General features: G+C 36.3%; 2 protein-coding genes across 6 annotated transcripts in view; one reads left to right on the forward strand and one right to left on the reverse strand.

Moving 5' to 3' along the window:
- Positions 1–670: 670 nt before the first annotated feature.
- Positions 671–25,465, reverse strand: part of ARL13B (ARF like GTPase 13B) — a 33,195-nt gene continuing 8,400 nt past the window's right edge. For 3 of the 5 annotated variants that reach the window (XM_014888469.2, XM_088158498.1, XM_014888471.2), the window contains 7 exons: positions 11,464–11,569; positions 9,016–9,218; positions 7,934–8,027; positions 6,587–6,797; positions 6,118–6,234; positions 5,679–5,747; positions 671–2,775 (listed from right to left, as the gene is read on the reverse strand). In XM_014888469.2, the coding sequence (XP_014743955.2) occupies positions 2,699–2,775; positions 5,679–5,747; positions 6,118–6,234; positions 6,587–6,797; positions 7,934–8,027; positions 9,016–9,218; positions 11,464–11,569 (877 nt within the window). In that variant the 3' untranslated portion in view covers positions 671–2,698. Of the gene's footprint in view, positions 2,776–4,902; positions 4,947–5,678; positions 5,748–6,117; positions 6,235–6,586; positions 6,798–7,933; positions 8,028–9,015; positions 9,219–11,463; positions 11,570–25,465 lie in introns of all 5 variants that reach the window. The other 2 variants (XM_088158502.1, XM_014888472.2) reach the window with 2 other exon arrangements.
- On the forward strand, positions 14,124–23,939 carry STX19 (syntaxin 19). The gene is made up of 2 exons (XM_014888473.2): positions 14,124–14,405; positions 22,530–23,939. Exon 2 carries the CDS (start codon positions 22,666–22,668, stop codon positions 23,542–23,544), a length of 879 nt encoding a protein of 292 aa, XP_014743959.1. The 5' UTR covers positions 14,124–14,405; positions 22,530–22,665; the 3' UTR covers positions 23,545–23,939.

Here is a 25,465-nt window from a genome sequence, read left to right on the forward strand (position 1 = left end):
CAATCTAACACCAGAGACCTAATGGATACCAAATATGTCTATTTTTAATAATTTTGATTTTAAAAACCTTTAAATCTATGAGTAAGGTATTTCTGTGGATGTAACTAAAAGGTAAGACAACCTGAACAACTTATTTTGAAGCACTGCATCTATCACATTAATTCAGTTCATGAACATTATTATTCCCTCTTAGAAGATACTTTTAACTTACCTTTAAAATATTTTGTCTGAAATACGTAAGACATAACACATAGATAATGCAAAATGTTCTGCTTAAATAGTGAATTTCTGTGTTTTTACCACTGTATTTAAATACAAATACTCTTAGCTGCAGGCACTGATACATTTCCAAAGTGATGCTATAGATGACAAAAAGTCTGACAAAATGTAATTTGTGCTCTGAATTTACAGCTGCACAACTTTTATCTCTCAAATATTAAGTGCACTATCAAATCTCTTTATAGATATGCATATACATCCAACCTAGTGCCAATCTATCAGTATATTCTAAATTTGATCACATTTCTCCTGCAAAAACACGGAAAGATTCTGTCTACGTGGTCTCTATTTCATACATTTTAGAAATGTATGTGAGACTTGCAGCCCTTAAATATTTATGTCTAGACTTACTTCCAAGAAATTGTCAATTTATGGCAATACAGGAAACATGTTGATGCTTTGCATTAGTTTTATTCTATACATAAATGTCATCTTGAGCAAATAAAAAGTCATAGCAGTATAAATTACTGAAAAAACCCCACCATAGGAAATAATTACAAAGCATATTAATAAAACAAAAACTTATAAAACATTTTTGAGTACTTTGGTCACATACTGGTAAAATTTATTTTAAAAGCAAAAATCAAAAATGATACATGTGTCCACACACACAACACACAGTTCATATATAAGCATCAACATTTTAGTTTCTCAAATTGTTACCACAGCAGTATTTAGCTTTATTTTTAGTAAAGACTTCCATAACTCTATTTTTTTGAAAGAGGGAAAACAAAAGGGTAATACATTTCTAGAAATTGAAGCTGTAAAAAAGTAAGTCTGCAAAAGGAGAGATTTTAAGCCAAAAACTTAAGTGGTAACAGAGCTAATGTAAGTAAAGTTGAGATTGCACATGGAAATTTTTTTGTGCAATCTCCCCTCCACTTAGTATTGTGTTGTCTGAAGGGAAAATGACCAAATCCTGAGAATAATTCAACTGAATCGTGTTAAGTATTAGAATACAACAAAAGTATTCTTATGCTGGTAATCACATAGAAATCGTTTCCTCCTTTCTCTAAACCAGCAAACACAGAGGAGTAAACCTCTCCACCTATTCCAAACTTGGTATCCTTAAGACTGATTCCACCTTACTCTTTCTAAAAATCTTAATAATTTTCTTTTAATATGGCAGATGTTTGTGCAACTCCTGCTGCAAGTGGTGTATGGCAAAGATTTCCAAGACCAAAGTGCTGAACACTTAACACATCACATTGTTTCGACATGTAAATTCCTTTGGTAAAACCACGTTATTGACGACAGAGCACGACATGAAATGATCAAACACTGCTTCTCCAAAAAACCCCTGAATGGGGGGCTTCATCCTGTCTGTCATTAAGTGGCAGAACAATGAACATTTACAAATGCACCACTGGTTGTCTCCAATGTAACAGTAAAAACATTTAAACAGGAATATAACAAACTGTAACCCTTGCTGTTTAGGTATCATTTGTATGTGATTTTCAACACATCATATCAAAGTTTTATAGAAGCCCTTAAAAACCCAGTGCTTCTTTAGTTTGCAAGATGGTATTGTAGTATTATTGAGATTAAAAACTGTGGGAGGTCATCTCCATACTGGTTGATTCAATTTCCCATCAAAATTGATGATTTAATTAGTGCAAATTTCCCACCATGTGCAATTTTCTCGTTTCTTGTAGTAGACAATACAGTATTCAACTCTATTTTTTTCCACATAATTTATTACCTATGTCAAACTCAGTTAACAAAACAAAGAAAACAACGGATAAGAAAACTTCCAGACAGTTCAAATAGCATTATTTTGTATAAAATGTATTTAATTTTTTTTTTATCTTACCCTCTGCTTCAGCTTGCCAGAAATATGTAATGCAATACCTAAGAAAAGGTATTGGTACTGTAAGAGAAATGTAAGAGTCAAACATACTTTATTTTTATGCACTTGACTATCAGCTTTCTAATGCTCCCTAGGTATCATTTTATTGGTAGTAGGTACACAGCTCCACTCAAACTTTCAACTCATTTTATAAAAAGGTAGAAAAATATATTCAATATTTGTTTAACCTTTCTATATTCACCCTATCATACAAGAATCTTACAAAATGCTTTAGAATCATTTATTCCCTGAAAAAATACCAACACCTGCACAGCACCTGGAGAAAGGTCTCAGTGGGAATGTACAATCCAGTATTATGGGATCTTGAAGGTGTTTTTCTTCAGGTTTACAGCCATGTCTTTTCACAAGGAAACCAAATAAATCCTGAAGAAGAGCTGGTGATGTGAAAAGTAAATTATAAAGTCTGACCACCTAAGTACAACAGGATGAACTCCATGGTTAGTTGTCATATGCTGAGAAAATGTCATTTATAAAATTTTCCTTCAAGGGTAAAAAAAAAAAAAAAAATAGTATTTTTAAATTATGTTTTTGAAAATTCTCTTTGTCCAGTTAAGCAATGACATCATGGGTATCACTGTTGGGTCTTTGGCGTAGAGTCAGCGGGGGCAGAGGCTTTCCATAGAAATCTGTGGAAGAAATTCCAGAGCAGAAAAACACATCAGTCTGTCCCCCACCACCTTCCTGGCTCAAAGAATCTCTACTAAATTCTTGCTTCCTTAATGAGAGCCAGGTATTCTATGAGTTAACTCCTCCAAGCAAACTTTCAAACCTAGTGTTAATTAATGTCTAGAGATGGATGGGCCAAACGAGAGTTTAATTACATTTTGTTATACATGCATCAGTATTTGCAAGATCAAGCCCAAAGGGGATCTGTAAACACACCTAAAAATAGGAAAGGAGAAATCCAAAGTGTACAAATAACAGCTGAAAAAATGAAGCACTGAAATGTGTAGTCAAGGCTGCACTGCAATATAGTTTTAAATGGCAGTAATACTGTGCAGAATCCAAAGATTTGGGACCATTTATGCCTGGCATTTATCTTGCAAGCTAAAATAACTTGCTAAAATAACTATTTCGGAATTTTTAGATAAAACTGCAACATTTCCTTCCGTCAATGAAAGAATTTAAAGTGATACAATCGTACAAGACAAAGTTAATAAGTACATCAGAAGAGAGTAACAAGTGTTCTCACACATTTGTAATGGATATAAAATAAAAAACCCATGCAGACTGGAACATGCAGAACACTTCACAAGCAAAATAACATGGAAGATGGTAAGAGGAAAGAGGTAGAAATCAAGAAAAAATAAAAGCAGCTTTTTGAAGCATTCAAATCTCAATTTTGTTTATACAGACCACCTCTTCCCCAACAAAGCCTTGATGGCCTGCCAACACAAAACTCAGCTTTAATAAATCATCATTTCCAAAAAGAATACACCCCACGTGTCCTACAGATACAATAACTTCTGTTAAAATTGCATTCCTGAGTTAAGATTAACAAAAACAAACAAACTGGACTACACTACTTTAAGAATATGTGGACCTGTCTGTAGGATCGAGGTTTTAATTCTCTTTACATTTAGTCAGCAAAGTGAGAACACTTTTATATTATTGTCCCAAATATTTTCATTTCTATAGCACTAATTACAGCAGCAAGAAAACTGCAACAAATGATTCTAAAGACAATGAAAATCTGTCCAGTGGATGGTTTTATTCACCCATTTTTTGAGTTTTGAGAGAGCACTTTAGGACTGGCAGAGAATTTTACCTCCTATAATGAAAGAGGTTTGACATTGTTGCAAATGTAGTTTTTCCATCATGACTGGAAAAAATGTCAGTCTTGAGTGAATCTAAGTGTGTAATTACAAAGTTTGAATGTCTGAAAAAAACTTTTAAACCCACCTTTGAATTTTGGGCAAAACTGGGGGAAGGAAAAAAAAAATCAACACTGATTTATTTCTCTGCTGAAGGGACAACCAAAAATAAGTTGATTTTCAGAAAGAGGCAATTTACAGATTATTGTAAAAAAAGAATCCAAGGCAGGCTCCACTGGTCTTAGGGAAACTGAGTTTCCAGTTAAGAGCAGGTTTGCAGTATGCAAAATATGTCAAATTTCATTGAAAAACACTGCTGTGTGAGAGAAAATGGGCAAGGCCAGGTGGGAAATTAAATCAGTGCAAGATGGACTTGGCACTGTTGGGTTAACAGTGGAACCCAATGATCTTAAGGGTCCTTTTCAATCTCAATAATTCTCTGATTTTATGGATCTCAAATTGACAGAATTAAAACCCCAGAGCTGCTTTAAGCAAAAGAAATAAATAAATGATGTTTCTGGAAATCAGGACCTGACTAAAGGTTTGACAGTGCTGGGATATGTATGCAAAGAATTTTTTTTCATTTATAAATAGTGTTTCCTAATAGCTGTTTTCTTGCTAGGATTTGCAAGTGTGAATCTTGTGAGAGGTTCAAAATTCCTGAAAAAAAGGAATACATCTCCCAAAGAGTGTGCACTGCCTTGAATTCAGCTGTAAATTCAAGTTTCCTCTTGCATCTCTGGTCAAGAAATAATTTCCCTACCAGCATATTTGCCATTGTTAACTTCCAAAATTATTTAATAATTATATTTATTTTATAAATTGACACCTATCTTAAGCAGGATTTTTCTTCTTTGTCCCACCCATGCTCTTCCTACAGAATGCAACACCTCCCTTAGGCACAGGTAAGAATTGAGTTCCTTTTCTCCCCCTCCCTACCTCTTCATCTGGCTTTCCTTTCTTGTCACCTTCTCTCTATTTGCCTTTAAAAAAAAGAGCAAAATGAGTTTAAGATTAAGATTACAAATCGTATTTTAAGCACATGAATTTCATCCCTGTGAGAAATAAACAGTTTATGTTTAGAAATCTTATTTCCCCTTCAGGCATCTTTTGGTTCTCTGGCAGAAAAGCTCCTGGTTCTTGTGCTCCAGATGTCTCCAAATTGACTTTTCAAATTTTGAAAAATAAAAAAGTGTGAGAAAAATGAAGAAGCTATCATCTCAAACTCAGGAAAAATGTAATATCAACATATGAAAAACACTTTTCCACAATCTTCCAAAAATATAAAATAGTCATTATCAAAGCAAGAAATCAAGACTCTGTCTACTGTACCTTGATATTTCCAGTTAAAAATTTTTATTTTAAATGCATTATGTATTTGGACTCTTCAAGTAACTGTCTCCATTACTCTTTGCAATGTGTCACTTTGTAATTTTTAGGGGCAAATAACTTCAGCTCATTAACAACTTCTGATATCCCATGCCACTTTAAACTTTGAGGGAATTGAAGAGAACTCATTGTTTTTCCTAATAAAAAAAAATCAGACTTGAAAAAAATCAAAAAGATGCTTTCTATTAAGCAAAAGGGAAAGCTTTTGGTCAATGAAAATTGGAATTTAGAAATGAAAAACAGACAAAGAATGAAGTGAATGTAGAAGTGAATGGACAATGGAGAATGGTTTAAAAAGGTACAAAACCCCGAATACTTTCCATTACCAGGATGATGTGTTTCCCCAAGAGGCTCAAGTTTTCGAAGTCTATTAAGTTTGGGAGTTCCCCATCCAACTAAAGGAAAACAAAAACTGTCAGAAAACTGGATTATTCTGAGCTGTACATTCACCACATCTCCTTGGGAGAAATCAAAGCATTTAGAAATACCCAAGCTATGCACTACCATTGCATCCACGGTGAAGAATGATGAAATACTTCAAAAATAAACTGATTTACCTTTACAATATTGATATTTTTAATCACTTCAGTGAGTAATCAAGTTTCTGGCTCTTTTTTTGGTAAACTGCATCAAAGATTTTCTAGAGAGGAAGGTTTAGTAGCTCCTCTCTCTATGATGAAACTGGACTGGTCTTCATTCACAAGTGAGATTTGTAAAAGATTACCAACCACAGATTGAGACATCAATTCCTGTTTTTACACTTACCTGGGGGAAGGGCTGGTGGTGGTGTAGGATTCTTTGGAAGAGAGTCCTCTGCATTAACAGGTTCTACTCTGTGGCCCCTTTTCAATTTTGGTTTTTTACTTTTTTTCTTACTGTTATCTACATCCAACAGAAATAAAACATGACATATCCTACAGTTATATTCAGGTAATATGCTACATCAGATTCTAATACAATTGTGGGGGAGATACATCAGAGTTTTCAGTCCAAAATTAGACATAAAATCATGGGAAATGTAAATCACACAACATTTTGCAATAGACAATAAATTGTGGGCATAAAATAGATGCAAACTCTAAGTTCCCATTAAGAAATTCAATTGATATAATCTATTCCTGCATTTTGTTTCCAATAGATGACATTGGTATGTGGTATAATGACAAACAGCATGGACAGAAGGAAGGAACATGTGAAAAATCCCATGAAATGACTTAAAAGGCAGCAGTTTTACCTGAGTCAAGGCATTCTGAGGCTTGTTGGTCACTCTCTTCTGCATGCTGCAAGAGCTGGGCAGTTGTAGAGTTGCACCTTTCCAGCCTGCTGTCATTTGTGTTTTGGCTACTGCTACTTGATAAGTGGTCCTGCTCTGCTTCAGATTTCAAGACAATTGTAGCCTTTTCAGTCTCCAGCTTTTGCCTCTTCTTTTCCAGCTGTTTTTCATTCTAACAGAAAGGACAAGATTTATTTTTTTTTAATGACTTCTGATGCTGTAAACTGACAAGTAAGACAGGGAGGTTATTAGAAAATGAAAATATTTCCCCAATATCCTACATTGAGCATAGAATTTATTTTCAAATAGTTGAAGAAATTAAATTTCCAATATCCTATCCAGAGGAAGGGAGGGGGAATTATAAAACAAAATGATCTTTAGATTTATTGCCCGTTTTCTTATTTTTGGTCCTATTAAAAAAAACCCAAAACAATCTTCTACTTTCTTTATCCTCAATTACTTTTTTTTTTTTTTTTAAATGTGTCAGTTAAAAAAAATCCAGATGCACAGAGCCTAAGTCTCCAGAAAATGCTATCCCAGTTTAGATAAATACCTACTGTGGCATACAACTTCAATGACAGGCTGCCTCACAATTCTGTGTCACTAAATCACCATCTCTGCAATATTCACAGCAGCACCTTTATTTTCTTGCTTTTGATGTTATTGCTAAATGGATTATTGTGCATGTAACTGCCTTGACATGTTTTGTAGATATGGGTGCTTTTGTCTTGGAGAAAAGCAAATGTTTGAGTTACTTGCTGGAAATGTTTACGTGTTTCTTTAGACTGGGTTATCTCCAGGCAACTGAATAAAAAAGTATTAACTCAGAAATGTAAGTTAAGGAAACTTTAATATATGAATGTGATTTTCATATTTCAAAATGGGTAACAATTCTCAAGAGTCTATTTCAAACTGAAGAGGTTATGCTCACCAATCTGAAAAATTTAAGAAGTCATGAAGATTTGATATGACTCACCACATCAATAAAACACTTTAGAAGAAACTAAGAGACCTTGAGTATTTTCCACTTCTGAATCCCAGGAGTTTAATTAGGAAATGTTTTCAGTCAACTGTTTACATTTATTACTGTGTCTACAAAACTTTTGTTCCCCAATCAATAATAGGAGTTTTCTTAGCACAAAAAAATTGATTCAATGCACAGAAAACAAAGCTGCCAAGATTAAAATAAGAATTAAAAAAGTGCTGTGCAGACAGACTTAGAACAACTCTTTCAAATGAGCATTTTTCTCATTGCCTCTCAAACATTTGTTAGTGGTAGCTCTAAACAGATGCAGATTTCCACACTACCTCAGAGATGACAGCAGATATAGGCTGGAAGGGGTTTCCACATTTCCCAGGCTCAGGGTCTTCCTCCTCAGGTGCATTGCCTTCTTCTTTTTCCCTTTGGCATTGTTATTTGGTTTATGTTGTTTCAGTGGTTTTGGTGTTTGGTTTTGGGAGTGTTTTTTGGGGGCAAGGGGAGGAGAAAGAGGGAGAATGAATAAAGAATTATGAAGAAGCCATCAATTTTATAGAGAACAATGTCAGCCCTCCCCACTACACCTCTCAGTGTGGCATAAACCCAACACAACCCAACATAGTCAGGAGGTTCTGTGTGTGCAGAGATGTGTGGCAGATCACGAACAAGCAAATCAATTTCTTTAGAAATTTTTGAAATATATATAAAGACCACATCAAGCTCCAACTGCTTAAAATGTACTTCAGTAATTTACTTGCTTATTTAAACCAGAATATAGTCCAAGACACATCCCAGAGTAACTGAGACTCAAAATTCTCTGCCTATGCAAGGCAGAGCAGAGGACAGGGGTGCTCAGCAAATACTTTAAGAATGCCTCACTAAAATTATTCATATCAGTTTTTCACAAGCACCACAGCGGGCTGCTGAAGACCAAAAAGGGCTTTGAAGTGGAATAATAAATCACTTATCCTGCTTCCTCTCACTGCATCATCTTTAGTGTCTTCATGCCTCACCTGTTGGATATCCTAAAGTTTATGAAGCATAGGATTGAATAAATTTTCGTACCTAGTTTTTGATATTCACATATGGGCTAGAGAGTCTAACTTAATACTTTATTTTAGAAGGTAACTTCAGATTAAATCACAGGAATTATTTTTTAGGTCAGCCTTCTGTTAAGTTATATTAGTAAGGCCAAATTTATTCCACAACTACCTTGCAATTCTCATTCACAGTACATTTCCAGCATGCAGCAAATCAAATAAAGCGGATGAAAAGGCAAAAACTTCAAGAATGACTCCTGGCTTGTAAGCTTTAAATCCTGGATAGGCTGATTCCTGTAAGATCTATGCACAGGAATGACCCAAATATCTTAGAGAAGGGAGCAAGGGATGGAGTAGGAATCACAAAGTACCTCTCTTCCCTTATCCTCCTGACTCGCTCAGCTCGTTCCAGTTTCTTCTGCTCCTCAAGTGCTTTTTGCTCTGCAGTGTCTCTCTGGATGCGTTCACTTAAGGCATCAAAATCTTTTGCTATGATATGGAGAAGCCAAAATAACCCCTTTTTGATTGATTTATCAATTTTTTTCCCACAGCCCATGATTGCTGAACAAGGTTCCTGGAAATACATAGAGAAGGAGGGAAAAAATATTTGTGGTTCAGACCACATTCCTTGACTGGAAACAAGAAATTAGCTGAACAATTACTGCTTACTGTGAAGCTTGTAAAACACTGAGAAATATGGGTTATATATAGTCCATGCTAGATTTATCAATCAAAATGGAAAACTCTGAGATGAAAGAGAATCAGCTTTACTTCAGTTCATGAAAAAAAGTTCAGTACGTTGATAAGCACCTCGGAGATAAATAAAATCTCCTATGAATTTGTCAGAAAAGCTGTCAAACCAATTCAATTTTTTATATCAGAACAAGGCTCTGCACCTCAATTGGAGTAAAACTTTTTGTCATTAAACTCTCAGCAGCAAGTGAGAGAAACATGATCTGGGCCAATCTGTTGAAAGAGAAATGCAAACCTCTGAAATAGTCATGAAAACACATCTGGTAAGAAAACCAAAGACCAAGAGTGCAGCTCTTGAGATAAAAATACCTCAGGGAGATATAGGATAATGGCCTTCAGAAACATAAAGTGAAACTGAAAATAGGAAAAAGAGTAATTTCCTCTTAATTTCTCATGTTAGGAGGACAATTAAATAGGCTTTAATTGGGACAAACTGGGCTTGATTTAACCTTGGAACATGGAAAAGATGTTCTCTCAAGATCTCCTGGGAACTGTTTTCCAGAATGTTTTGGAGCACTGTATGTGTCTTTAAAAACATTCTCTGAATAACAATTGTATAGATCCACCTATGTGTATAACATCTAGAGATGATATTTCACAATGATCATGTTCAGGATTTGTGTTTATGAAGATGAAAAGAGACCAACTCTCCAAAGCCAACATCTGAAAAATTCTCAAGCATTTAAATGGCACCACAGTCAGATATGGAATGTATAATTTACAGCAGAAAAAAAAAAATTCTGACCAGTTATGTTTAAATTAAGTTCAAATATGAGTCCTTTTCACTATGGAACCCTGCAATACTCTCCAGAAGAGCCTAGTCAGGAAGGAGATGTATAGAAGATGTATAGAACTTGTTCCTCTGAGAAAACTAACATCAAACACTGGCCAGCACTGGGGCAGTGTTCTTCTCAGTTTGCACCAAGATTATTGTTGCTGCAGTTTGGTTATAAAATATAAAAATTTAGAAATGTGGAATGTACAGACACATTAAATAAGAAAAAGAGGAAGGTCATTCTCACACTGTCCTACAGCATGACAAATTACTCCTTTCATTTGCTTTAATGCTTTGTGGGGAAATGTAAAGATCCAGTGGAAAACTAAGTGATAGAATAAGAAGAAAAGGTTTTTTTGGTCCTTGCCTAACTTTCCATCTTGTTTCAAATGCTTCTGTTTAAATTGACCCCAGGAGTCATCCTACAGAAGGAATTTGGGACCATGTTTATCTTTAAAGAGCCTGGAAAAGAAGGTGTCCATTAGTGTATGAAACAGTCTTAAGCGTGTGTGATCTGGACACAAAATATAGATAAAGAACAAGAACAGCATTTTGCTAGCACATGCCAGAAATTAAGCAATTCAGATGTATTTGAACACACTAGTATCTTTCAGGTCTTCTTTTACCGGGTATTTTTCAGGAAAATATTTTTGTCACACAAGTTCCTTGGAAAAAAATAAGGATGAACTTGCAATTTTAGTTTTTATGAGTGCTCTATGTGCATAGTGCAAAGTGCAGTAACTGAAGGAAAGCACTCAGATAATCATGACATAATAAACAGAGCTATACCCTACTTTAACTCAGCTATTAGAGAAAATACTACTAATATGTAGTGCTCTATAAACTTTTCAAATCTCCCTAATGAATCAAAATTATTTTGAAACTTTAAAATACAAAGCTGAAATGGTTTTGCAAAACTGCCTTCTTATTTTGGTTACTAACAGCATAAACCCTCATTATCTTTCAAAATGTTTTTTGCTCCCATCAGAAAAAAAGATTGTGGAAGTAAAGCCCTACCTAAGACACTAGTAGATTAAAACAAAGGCTTAAAGAAAAACTTCAGGGACAACTAATTTGGATATGTTCTCTGAAATACTGACCAATATTAAGTAGCTTTCATAAAGATTTCTGGTTTTGGCTCCCCCCACAATGACTTCCTGCTAGGTTTTTTCTGAAGAGGACACTGAATACTACATCTAAATTTCAGTTTTATGCCGTGTAGCACAATTTCCTACCTTAATGGAAGCTTTACACAGATAAGAGAAAATACAGCATCTTAAAATCTACTTACAATTTGACACAGACACTTGTGTTCATTAACCAGCTTTTCCAGGGACAAGGACTCGATGACATCTGCTTCTGACAGAGCTCCTTCTCTGTCCTGCTTATTTGCCAGCCTAGAGGGAAGATCAAAACAAACACTCAGCATCCTGCCACAAGAGAGACTCTCACATCTCCAAAAGCTGAGCTTGTGACAAAACTAGGAAGAAGGGGAAGACTGAGAAAGAAAAGATAACATTCCTTGTTTCAGCTTTAATTATTTCTTCCACTTAATAAGCATGTTAGTCTATGCACCATTTTCATCAGATACTAATGTTAGACAATCACTAAGGTGCTTAGTAATAATTTAATATTATTTCTAGAGCAAGCAATCATATTTACATTTAAGAAAATGGACATAAAAGACCATCCTGCTTCACATCTCAAGCAACACAGGACAATCTGTTGGAGCCTCTGAATGAAAGTTCACAGTTTTGTAACTTTCCAAACCATGATTATTTCCCTGTTTAAAAGTGCTTCAGGATCATCTCAGCTCTGCCTGCTACCCAGCATTTCTCTCCAATACCAAACAATGTTTTGAAATTGCTCTTCCTGAGTAAAACTTAGAGTGTAGAGGGAGGAACTTGCATGAATGGCTCTAAAACTCATATTTTATTAAATAGAAGAAAGCAAAAAAAAACCCAACATAGCTCACAAAATAAGTATTCTGTAAGGTGTCTTGTCACTTTTATATGGTGGGAAACAGGACTCTAGAAGACAGACATTCTTTTACGAGTATAAAAAATACAATCCAACCTTATTTTGCACTTTCGACAACATGAATAATCCAAGCTAAGTGCTGCACAGCATTAAAAAATATGAAATTTCTACTTGCTTCTTTCTAATAAAGGAATTCCACTAAAATAATGTTTCACTGAAATTTAACATTTCAATGACATGAGAACTTTGACTCAATTTTCTGGGTAGGAAGATAAATATTTGGCTTCCACAGGCTCAATGGCAGAAGGTGTTGGAACCAGACATCATAGTCTTCCTTCTGAAATCTCAACTCATTATCATTAACTTAAATGGCTTTTAGGGAACTTAGGCCAAAGCTTGTTTTTTGAATTTATGTTAATTCCTTGCTGGAAAGGAACAGTGGTAAGAATTCACTCCACAGTTACCAAAGTTGTCAGCACTTTAATTTGATCTAAGACCTTATTCTTCCATATTCTCCAGAATCCCAGTATGAGAGCTTCAATTCTTAATTATTTTATTCCCAAGAGATTTTTCAGCATCAAAAACATTAGAAAAAAAGCTGTGTTGCATCCACAGCCCAAAAGCCCACATTCCTTGTCCCCATCACCCTCATGAGCTACAATTCATTATCTAATCTTCCATCTTCCTTTTCAAGAAGAATTTGTTTATGAAGACGACCTTAGAAAAGCAGCTTCTCAAATGTCCAGTCTCTCTCAATCTTCATCCTTCTTAACTATCTATGGTCCAAACCATTCAAACCATTCACTTATTTATCATCATCTTGGGGATAAAAATTCCTACGTCCTACTGATAATCCAAACTTTGCTGGCTTGGCCTGGAGAGCTGGAAAGAGCACAAAGCTCTTCTCCCTGCCCTTCCTTGATAATGAATTCTCACTTCTTAAAGAGAGAATTTCTACAGTGTTTTTTATGATTTAGTGCAGGGATTCCCAAACTGCTGCTCAATGCATATACAAAACTTGTGATATTTTCAATATGTTTATAATATTCTAGCACTGCTGCTTTTCACCAACCAGCTAGAACAAGACTTGTCCTCTCAGTATTTAGCTATGAAACCAAAGCTTAAACCAGGGAAAAACTGAGAGGCAATGCAAGAAAGTAATTAAAAGACTGGAAACAATTACCTCCACTTTTTTTCTCCTCCACATAACCTATTTTATTACAGTCTGAAAAACCTGTGCTGCCTCTTAGTCTCAAAAAGCAGTGCACTCAATTCATCTAGATGTAATTGAAGGAAGTATTTCTGAGCACTGTTTGTTGCCTATTCCTCTCTCACCTGAAGATTAAATAACTGTGCTATTTCCACTGTTCTTGCTCTGCACAGCCTACAAAGCACAGCTGAAGCAGAATGAAATGCTGGTAAGCTGCATAGCTCAGTGGCAGTTTGACACTAACATCCTGCAACTTGCAGCAGCTGCTGATTTTTAATCTCTAACACCTTGAAAGGTGTCATATTTGTCTTTCTGGTCAATTAGCTCCCACTTTCTCTGCAGCAATACTGACTGCATTCCAAAACTGTGGCTGAGGTGCTGTACCTGGAAAAGCAGCAATCCAAACAGCTGTCTCTGCCTAATCTCCCCAGGAACTGAAGTACTTTTGCTCAGGTACATCTATTGGTGCCCACTTCAGACTACAGGTTAAACTTTTAAACAGAGTTCAAGTATTATTAAGATACTGTAGTAAAATGCATTATTCTGCAGGGGGTTTTCCCCCCACCATGAACAGATCAATCTAACCTCAATAATTCCTCTTCTCTCCATGCATTGGTGCAGAAGAAAGCCAAGCCTGCACTTGCACTCGTGCTTCCAAGGTAAGCTCTGCTCCACTCGCAGCTTCTAAAGGGAGCTGCTCCAAGGCACTTCCTGCTCCTGGGCACTCCAGAGGGATCCGCCTCCCAGCAGGGCTGGCTTTCAAACAGGCACAACCAGATTCCCCAGGCACAAAGTAATCAATTTGCCTGTCTCCTGCAGTTGCAGAAGGCAGTTTCTCTCCCTCTACCACTCCTGAGGATGATCACACTTGGACAACAGTAGAAGAATAAGAAGAAGGAAGAATGAAGGAAATACTTCATGGAATGTTACTCAAGACACGTTACTTAGGGAATATTCTGGAAAAATGTTTTTGGGATTATACTGAAGCTTAACCTCAGGAGTTCCTGTGTAAAGGGTAAAAGCCACCAGCACAGGATTGAGAGGTAAATACTCTTACTTAATGTTTCTAAATTTGCAAATACCAGAAAAAGGCTTTGTAGTGGGGTTTAGAATGAAAATGTGCCTTAGTGTCAAGACATAAAAATAATGTGTGTCTGCCTTGCAAAGAGTTAGATATTTCTGTGGGTGAATATGGACTCACAGCAGCTCTGCTGCTCTTGCACAGGAACACCAGAGTTTGAGGCAAGTTTTATGCAAAAAAAACCCCTTCTTTCAAGAATACATCAGTTATTTTAAAAGATAGACCTTGATTTTGATTTTCAAAGTCAGTTGAACTTCATATATAGCAATTTTTTATATTTAAAAACCTGTAGGAGGTATATATCAAAACATACTTGAAAGCACAGCAAAGTGGCTGTTAGTTTATCATATTAAGTTTGCTGAGTAAGAAGCTTTCATCTATAAAATCATGCTTGGTTTATTTCAGTTTCACATAAAGTATATTTGAATTGTCTTAGAGTAACAAATGTACCTCATGCTAGAAATAAAGAGAAAGCAGGCACCTACTGCTTTTAGATCAAGTAGGATTTTTCTAAACAACTGGAGAACTTTTGAACTTTAAGAGTCACGAGAAACAATGTGGAAGGGGAGTGTTATGTATGCATTGGCACAACTGACATCTACAGCTCAGTGACAATATTTCTCTTAGAAGCCACTTCTGCCAGAGAAAAACAAAGTCTGAATGCTAAGGAAGTTCCTTACCTGTCTATAAAATCTCAATTACTGAGCAAAGAGGGGAAAAAAAAACCCAACAGAAACCAAACCAATATTAAAAGTTTACTTTGCAATGTGAAATCTGTAAAACTGTCTCAGATATGCTTCTTTTGGAGTTACATTTACTCAGAATCAGTGATCACAACCCCAAAATTTTGGGTCAGATCTGCATAGAGTCCATCAAAATTAATGAAGAGCAAAGCATCCCCGAGGTCAAAATATTACAGCATCAGAACAATCCCCATGATTGAAAGCAACTGTAGGAAAATGAATCTTTATGAGAATGGTTTACCCAAGATCAAGAATTAGTCTTTAAGGCTACTTCAAGGAGCCATAGCTTTGAGGGATGGAATTAGCTGGGAAAACAAAGACAGAACCTTTGAAATTAACAGCAGCCTAAACAAGAGCAAAGAACAATGCCATATTCTTCACTCTACAGTGACTCTTCTATTGAAAAATGCTGCTCTACCCTTTTTCCCTTTGGAATTTTTATCTCTCATCCATTAACCTTTTTCTTGGGCAATCTTGTGGCTAGCCATCAGAAGGATGTTCTTTTATTCCAGACAAGTGAGGCCTCAGCAGATGGAGCATTAAAAACTCTGTCTCTTTATGCTTTGTTTATGTTAACATCCATCAAAGTCAAAGCACACACAGGCAAAAATAAGTGACTTGTGCCCTTGTTTAGCTTGTTCCTTCTTCTTCAATTATTGGCAGTTCATGCTTTTTGAGGAAGTCATGGAAAACAGCATTCTTCATACTTTTAACAAACAAGTAGGAGAACAGACCAACAGTTTCAAGAGGCCCATGGAAGGCACTCTTAATGAAGTTCTTAGCCTGCTCTATCAGGTGATTTTTTGCAGATTGCCTTCCAAATGCAAGTGTTAACAGACATTCAAGCACATTCTTCTTTAGCATTTCAAGCCCCTGCCCCTTCTGGGTTGCTGACAAAAATGACAAATCCATCAGTAAATTCTGATGGTTGCCAAGTGGCTCTTTCTCAAATAAAGGGACTTATTTCAATTCATGCCTTCAATTCTCATGCAAAACAATAATTTGATTATGGTAAACTATAATAAAAAAAGGTGAATAAAGTGCTATGAGATTATTGGCCTGCTTTCATGCAACTTCAGGGAGCTGTAGGAGGCATTTCCATAAGTCAATATTTTCCCTAGAGAGTTCCTCAAGGTCACAATTAAATGAGAGAACAGTTAAAACTAAGATTCTGAGCTCCTCCTGTTAACAATATCTCCAGGCAACTTCAGTCTCATACTAGCTTTTGAACTGGTCACAAGAACACCAGGAATTATAATTAGTTTCATTTTCTTAAGTGGCCTCATTCTCACCACAGGTCTGAATCATATTCCTATTTACTGAAAACGTTTCTTGACACACTCTGCTCTGCTATCAGTTCAATCCCACCTCTTGGTCAAACAGGCTGCAGCCAACAATGTCTGAGCTCACCTAAATCAAGTTATGTTCAGCTTCCAGATACGTAATTCCTAAACAAATATCAATGAATGATATAGCAATATATTTTTGGACAAGATTAAAAAAAAAGCGAATTGCTTTCTTATACTCTATTTCACCTTGATATATCAAACCCTAGGCAAACTAAGTACAGCCAAATTGCCTGTATTTTTTTTTTTTTAAAAAAAAACCTGCCTTGCATTTATTACAGGTGAGTTCCAAGGCTGTGATAGGCAGCTCTGTGGCCTGACAGAAATGAAATGTGAATGTAAAGCAGGTGGGATAGTGCACGGCACAAATTCTGAGTCTGCAGTTCTACTGTCAGGAAGACAAATCTCTCACACCACTTAGAGCAATACAAAGCTGTAAAGTGTTAGTTCAAACTATATATCCTATTAAATGGAAACAATTTCACCTGTACTCTATCCTGCTGCAGACCTTTCTCTTGCTCCTATTTTATTTTCAAATACCTCTTTAAAATATATCAGTATTTGGACCTTAATGATGTGATCTTTGGGCAGAGTAGATCATGACTCTCTAGGTTTTTGTGACCTCTAAGTTTGTAAGGACTCAAAGAGCACTACTGACAGCAAATCTCTGGTTAAATGGTAAAAAAAGCACCATCAAAACATGAAGTTCTTAGCAATTACAGAGAATTAGCTGCGGACTAAGTGACTTGCAAAGTGAAATTATTGTTTTGTAAGTGAGGTGCAGCGTCCATCACCCTCACTGGGATTTATGTCAGTGCAAAGGCATGAACTCTTCACCTCCTATTACCCAAAGCATCAGCAGGAATGTCTGCAGACATGGAAATGCTAGTAAACGTTTTTCCTTCAGTCTACATCTGCAGCCACACAACCATAAAAAGATATCAAAACTTCAAGGAACAAGCTCTGATTTGCAGCTGATTCACTGTATCTTTGTATCTTTGAATCAAATACTTCAAAAATAGCAAAATACCAACACAATCTCCTACAAGATGGCTGTGATACAGATTTGTGGTCAAAGGCCCAAGAACATCTTGAAGTATTTTAATTCTGTTTTCCTCCCTCCACATCTCTCAGAAAACTCACTCAGAGCAGCATGATTTGGCTACACCTTTCCAGCAACTTTGGCTTAATTCTTTCCCACCTTATGTATTCTTTGAATACTCAGGGCTGCTTTACTACATTTTAATTTCTTGGTTTTACTCTATCCACACTTCTCCACCTCCCACAAACCACACTAATTAGAGAATTCCCAAGCTACCTTGCTTCAAATGCAGCATTTCTGTTCTTGTACATACTGCTAATTTTGGTTTCCCTGGCAAGTGCTGTGGCAGTTTTTACATAGTGATAGGACAAGGCTGAAGTGCTTTAAATGCGAGAGGAAAGGTTTAGATTACATGTTAGCAAGAAATTCTTTACTGTGAGCGTGGTGAGGATTTGGCACAGGTTGCCCACAGAGAAGTTGTGATCATTCCCTTTGCTGAAACTGTGACTGGTTTTGCATTATCATCTCATCGGTGGCAAGCTCTCTGCCTTTGCTATTTTCTTGTTGAACCACACCCACGCCTCCCACAAACAGAAACCTGAACTTGTAACTATTTTTAAGTATGTTTTTCCAAGGATTTATCTAACAACAGAGATGCTTAAAAGGACATTTTCATCCAAGTAATTTATGTGTCATAATCCTTGGTTTAAGTACGTTTGTTTACAAGGTATTTAAGTTAAAGGAAACTTTTTAAACAAATGAAAAAATAAATGTAACTTAAACCAAGATATCCTACTTCAGTTACTTCAGATAGATCTTAGAGAAACTGGGCAAGATTTCAAAACACCACCAAGCAAGTTCCTTGTGAGAACATGAGAGCACAAACTGAATTTCACTCAGAACACCAGCTTTCCCCAAAGACAACTGTTAGGATTTTAAACTATATCCATTTCAATAGTATATGTCTCTCACTAACTTTTTGTGGCTAACTTAAGACATTTAAGCAGCAATCAAGATCCAGAGTATGACTCCAAGATTTACTCATTGTCATTGTGCTTGGAAAAAAGTTAGATGGGTTTCTTGGCACCACATGACAGAGCTGTAATGTAATTTCACTGCAGCTTGGAAATGATAAAAACTAGTAACACACACACAAAATAATAAAAAAAAGTTTAGGATTACATGTAACATGAAATTCCTTTTGGACACATTGTCTGAAAGCATGGTCTACCCAGTGCCCTTAAATGACTCATAGCTAAAGGTCAGGAAAACAAACCTACCCTTATTTTTGGTGCAATCATTAAGAAAAAACCCAAACAAAATAACTCTTCCAAAACTAAAAACCCCACTAACAAACAAAAAACCAGCAGTTTCAGCAGAGGTAAAGAAGGCAGCATGAACCAGAACACAGATCATAGACATCAAAGAACTCTTAAAGAGAAGATTCTGTTCCTTGATTGCCTGCAAGTCCTCTTCTATGGAAGAGAGTGCAAAATGTTAAAATCAAGGTAAGGTGGCAAATTGTATCAAAGATCAAATAGAAACAGAGCCTTTGCTCTCAGGCATTTTAATCAAAGTGCTGAATAACCAAGAAATAGTGAACAAAAGCAGAAATTAAAATAAACAGGAGGCTTTGGTAATTTGGGGATTGGGGAAGAAATAAAACAATCAAGCAAATCCAAATAAGAAGCCATTAAACCCAATTACAACCAGAAACAAAAGAGTTCCATACTTTCCTACTTCAAATATGCAGTTATGTCTTTTAACTTAATGTAGTCCAAATCTTATTTTTGAATGTAGGCTCCATGTTTCCTGGGTCTACTGAAAAAATTATCAGATAGGTGGAAGAATATTCTGTGTGGTTGCAATTAAGCAAGTGGACCTTTCAACTTGCCTGTTTTGTTGGTTTTTTTAAATGGAGAAGGCAATATAAAAAATTTCATTTCAGTCAAGCTCATTATCTTTGAATTCTGGATATACTTTGTCATCATGACAGATTCTAATGGTGGTCCAGCTACCAGGATCTATTATTACCCTAGTCAGTGTGCTGAGGTAATTGTCTTTATCAGGACTTCCCCAGCCACATAAGGCATCTGTTCCAATGGAGAGATTCATATAACCCTGCTCCTGAGGAGCAACACAGCCAAGTTATCAGAAGGCAAATATCATTATACTATATGACTGTATTATTAAATATATTTGACAAAGATGTGAAAATTGCATTTCTGAACCTGTCAACTAATTATAATTATATATAGCTATATATGAGGATGCTTTGAGAAGAACAAACTTAATCACCCATGGGTTTGCATGATAGTAACACTGCAATGGGCAGTGAATGTAGGGGCCACATTGTCACTGGAGTGCATTCAGCCCCCATATTCCATTTACTTCACTCTAAAGAACAGGCATGTTCTCCCCTTTACTGACAAAAACTTCAAGGAAAGTGAAGTGCTTTCATCTCTCAAAGAAAAGAAAAACAGGATGTGCCCCTATATACAAACGTAGGACAAAACAAGGACTCAGTAAATGAACAGAGCTTGTTGTGGAACACTCAAGAAGCCAAGCCAACAATTTCCAAGGTTATCTCTGTCATGAAGACATCCACATTTCTTTGAAACCAGCATGTGTTCCAATGGCCAGCATAACCAAGCACAATTCTTGGCAAGCCTGTTCAGTGGCAGGCTTTGAAGGCATGCCTGACAGCAGAGAATATATGAAACTAAGATTCAATTGCTTACATTCCAGTCTTTTGTGAGACCGATCTTTACACAAGAAAAAAAAAATAAATCAAAAAATCTCCAGTATTTTAGTATTTTCTGCTCACTCCTTTGATATTTAACAATATTTGCAAATTTGTTTTGCAGTTCTGTGAGGTTCCTCCCTCCAGCCCCACAGAACACAGCTATTTCAAGAGCAATGCACCAATTCTCTTAGACACAAGAAATTCTTGTCACCTCATAGCATAAGCACTTAGAACTTGCTTTTAATCCCAGGTTTGCCCAGCCCTGCTGAATTAACATGGGTCAGCAGATGTGTGAGGCTGGACTAGAACAGATTTTCAGGTCACTTCTCTGAAGCCCTGTTTAGCAGCCCTGGGTCCTTTCACATGCCCCAGGCTGAACTTTCCCCGTTGGTGGTGCCAAGCAGCTCTGGAACATTCCTGAAGAATGTTATCTGGGAGAAATTGCCTGACTTCTGCCGTGGGGATATCCACAGAAAAGTTCAGCAATGGAGAGGCATTACTGTCATAAAATGAATACATTTTGCATTTTCCCCACCCCAGAATAACATTCTCCAATAAATAACTTGCACACTTGTCTGATCACAAGTCTCAGCACATTACTGTAACTTCTAATGATTGCCAGGCTTTTGAGATTCTTTTGATGTGAATCAACAAACACTAAATTCAAATATTAAGGGGGAAAAAAAAGCAGTAAGGAAAATCCACACTAGGGTAGCATATCAACATTCTTTCTCATGACTGACCTCTGAAGCATTTCGAGTTTTGTTTTTCAGCTAATCCTCCTGCAGAAAGCCAGATTTAAATCTGTGAAGACGTGTCCACACTGCTCAACTCCATGCCTTCTACAAAAATCTATTTAGAGACTTGAAATATGCGTAGGGGAGCAGAGATAGCACAGCAGTATCATTTGGAACTGTACAAATACAAGAAAATCATTTGCATATTGATAGATTACTGGATAGACCCTTTGCAGTTTCTAAAAAAGGAACTTTTGGATACTATTTAGAAATCCTGCATTTGCTTGCTAAGAAAAAATAAAATCTGCAGAATCAGGGTTTAATAAGAGTTGCACCTATTTAATGCTATTATTTCAGAGAACAGCCCTAAAACCTCTGAAACAGCCAAAAGATACCACTGTGCTATTTAACCTTTCTGCTTGAACAGCCCTTTGAAAGACACACATCTGATTGAACCAGAAGACTCTAAGTAAAAAATCCCATAATCTTCTAGTCCTGAACATGTTACTTCTTACAGAAATTTTCCATTCTTGATCACAGTCCAAAGAAATAATTTATGTAGAGTTTGAGAAAAATACATTCTTGCCTATGATTAAAAATAGTTGAACTTAAGTTTCCATTGGGCGTGTTTTAGAAAATATCTTGCTCTTAATTATCTCTCCTATAAAACATGCACAGCAGCTAGGGAACAAAACAAAACTGTACCTGCTTTCTGTTAAATAAGAAATAGCACTGAATTGTAGCCCACTGTGGTTGACAGTGCACATTTGATCAATTTTATGAAGAATGTAAATGACAGTGTAAGAGTAGATAACAGTAATTTAAAAAAAGGCTTAGAAAAATCTTCATGCTGCAACATTAGTGATATGGATTCAACTTCACAAAAACTCAAACATAACAAATTAATTTATTTCCATGCTAAAGTTTTAGAGTTCCTAAATGATTTAAGAGTTCTGTTGTTCTGTTTTGTGCTAACTGCTTCAGTTACTATCTAACTCCCCAGGCAAGGAAAATGGAGAAAGGTTTTTGAGTGTGGCCAAATTAATAATCTAAATTCATGCCAGAACACTGATTTTTTACAAAGTCTGTCTCATAATCTCAAAATTGAAAGATTTCCTACTGAGAATCCGAAAATGGCACAGTCACACTCACTTCTATTTCCAAAAAGATTTATAGGTTGATTAGTTTTCATCAAGTAAAGAATAACGATAAAATAATAGGAGTTACTCCTCTCTTCCTCCCCAGAAGAAAAGTCCTCTCCACCTCTCTGGTCTAAGTTCTGTGTGCTGTACCACAAATATATCACAAAAATGGCCTTGGGCTACAAATCACAATTTGTTCAGAATGCCCCCCACTTCCAACTCATTGCTACTTTTACTTTGGTGCAGAGGGAAGTAGCTCTCATCTCCAAGACTACTTTTCATATATTCAGATAACCACTAACATTGATTGTTGTTACATTTTGATTACAGTGCAACAAAACAAACCAAACAAAAAAGATATTGGAATTAACTTCTTGTGTTGCAAGAGGGGAAAACAAAACAAAACAAAACAAAAAAAAAAAAAAAACAACAAAAAACCCAGGAAAGAATCCTGACCACAAAAACCATGAGAGATCGCCTGCAAGAGCTTAAACTGAGAGTTAAGGAACTACAGATAGCTGGGGAAAACAATGGTGCAACTGTACAGGAAGAGGAGCAGGAGGAGTTTGAACAGCAGGCCATTATTTATGAAAAAGAGCCCATAACTGAAAGGCACTTGCATGAAATCCAGAAGCTTCAGAACGAAATTAATAATCTGGTGGAAGAAGTCAGTAAATTCAGCCAACAACAAAAAAGCCTGGTGTCTTCAATGAGAAGGTTCAGCGTTCTCAAGAAGGAATCTAACATAGCAAGGGAAATCAAAATTCAAGCAGAACACGTACGCAAATGTTTGGATGAGCTGTCAAAAGCGGTGAGGAGAGCTGAAAACGAGCACGGGCCGGCCCGAGCCACGGTGAGGATCCTGGCAGCCCAGCATGCCTTCCTGTCCCACCGCTACCTCCAGGCCATGCTCTCCTACAACGAGGCCATCACCGCCAAGCAGGACAAGTGCAGGACATTCATCCGGCGCCAGCTCGAGGTAGCTGGCAAAGAGGTGTCTGAAGAGGAAGTCAATGACATGCTCCAGCAAGGAAAATGGGAGATCTTCAATGAAAATCTACTCACTGAAGTCAAGATTACTAAAGCACAGCTGTCAGAGATCGAGCAGAGACATAAAGAACTGGTCAATCTGGAGAACCAGATCAAAGACGTGAAAGAACTCTTTATCCAGATCTCAATTCTGGTGGAGGAGCAAGGGGAGATGATCAACAACATCGAAATCTGCATGAACAACACTCAAGAATATACTCAGGTATCTAAAGAAAAGTTTGGCCTTGCAGTCAGGTATAAAAAAAGAAACCCTTGCAAAGTGATTTGCTGCTGGTGCTGTCCGTGCTGCAGATGACACAAGAAATGAACTGCTTGGAATATCAATGGTTCCTCCACACCAAACTGATCTTGGAAAGCATTTTTGGGATCCCTCAACTGCTTCACTTTTCTTCCCATTTTACCTTCAGCAGAGCTCTCTCTCCATTTTCCATAACAGAGTAAAGAATTACATGGTTTTCACAGAAACACATGAACTACAAGAAAGGATAAAAGGATAAAAGTGACATTTTTTCATTCTTCTAAGCTTCTTCAAAGTTTAGAATTTCTCAAGTTTAGTTTGGTTCTTCAAACTGAAACAGTCTGGCAACAAACTCCCCATGCTGTTGGGAAGCATTGAAAAATACTGGTAATCTCAAAGACAGGATAAAAATGTTTTATTTACTTTTCACAAAATAATAATATGTATTTTTAGTTGCCTTGTGGTTTTTTAGCATTTATATTCATTTGTGCAAATTCTAAATGTTTTTTTCCCCAGGAATCTGAAAATCTGCAAAACAAATCCATACATGAAGCAGACACCATTAGTAACAAACCAGAATGGGATGCCTAAATCAAATCAGAGGTCAGAAAACTTAGCAGGAATGTTTCAATACTACCTCTATAGGAAAAGTTTTATCAACTGACACAGAGATATTTATATTATTCAGCTCCCCAGGCAGAGCCCTACCAGGATAGGGGAATATGATCTTTAATTACACACTCACAAGGCACATTCTTAATGCTGCCTACCCTACTTAAATACACAGTCACATTTGCAGTCTCACTTTTGCTAGCACAAAAATTAATGAAAAAAATAACATAAAAAATAGAACTCCATCCTTGCACCCCCTACTCCTCCATAATCTAGAACCAGAGAATGCTTTAGGTTGGAAGGGACCTCCTGTAACCAACTCCTTTTGGAGCTGAGTGAGAAATAGCTCTCCATTCAATTTAGCAGACAATAGCAATCTAACTGAGACAAAAAAGTTACTTCCAAAAAGAAATTTAAAAAATATAATTCCACACTAGAATCAAACAGCAAACTAGAAATAAATTCCTAAACTGCTTATTGCTGTGCAAAGACACAATCAATACCACTTTATTTGGAGAGAGAAGGCAAAAGAAACTGCACTGCAATTCAGCAAGATACTGAGTGAACTGGATGTTTTTAGTTGCATGTAGTGGGAAAAAAATCTACTATCAAAGTCATTTTCACATTGTGATATGTAGAAATAGTTGGATTCCTTCCATCCCAGATTAAAACTGCAAATGAAATTAACTGCTATCAAAATACAATCAAAGGTCTGAACCTTAAAGTGAAAAATACTATTTACACAGTAGCAACAACAAATAAACTTAGATGATGACACCACTGGAACTATTGCATTAAACACTCTCCCCTTAACTGCATATATTAAAAATAGCTTTATGTTCCAAGGGCAGAGTAGATATTAGCCAATAAACAAGAACTGTAGTTCAATAGTAGAATAAAACTCACATTTTCAAAATTCAAGTTTTAATACTTCGGAAAACAGCTGCCTAAGTAATTTCCAGATGTAAACTTGTTAGAAGCAGGCAAAACAGATAAAACACATTGAAGGAGAAGTGGAAAGTGAGAAAGACTTGTGGAAACCTTTTCCTTGATAGGGGGTACTATTAACTGAAAATAAACAGTATGAAATTATAGTATGAACTACAGTTTACACTGAATTTGATATTGAGCATTCAAAACTATTAGCAGCAGAATTTTTGCAGTGATCACTAAAGTAACTTTCTAGTGTTTTCAGGAGTTACATAAATATGCAGAAAACCAAACAAATTAAAGCCCAGCTGCAAGTGTTCTATGCAGAAAAGTGAAACATTAATAGCTATAATCCCTTATCACCAAAATAACAGGTAGAGAGGAGCTTTCTCCTACCAAAATACCTGTCCAAAAAATCTCCTTGGTATAAAATATC

This window comes from Sturnus vulgaris, chromosome 2, assembly GCF_052056855.1.
Source record: "Sturnus vulgaris isolate bStuVul1 chromosome 2, bStuVul1.hap1, whole genome shotgun sequence".
NCBI classification, from domain to species: Eukaryota; Metazoa; Chordata; class Aves; order Passeriformes; family Sturnidae; genus Sturnus; species Sturnus vulgaris.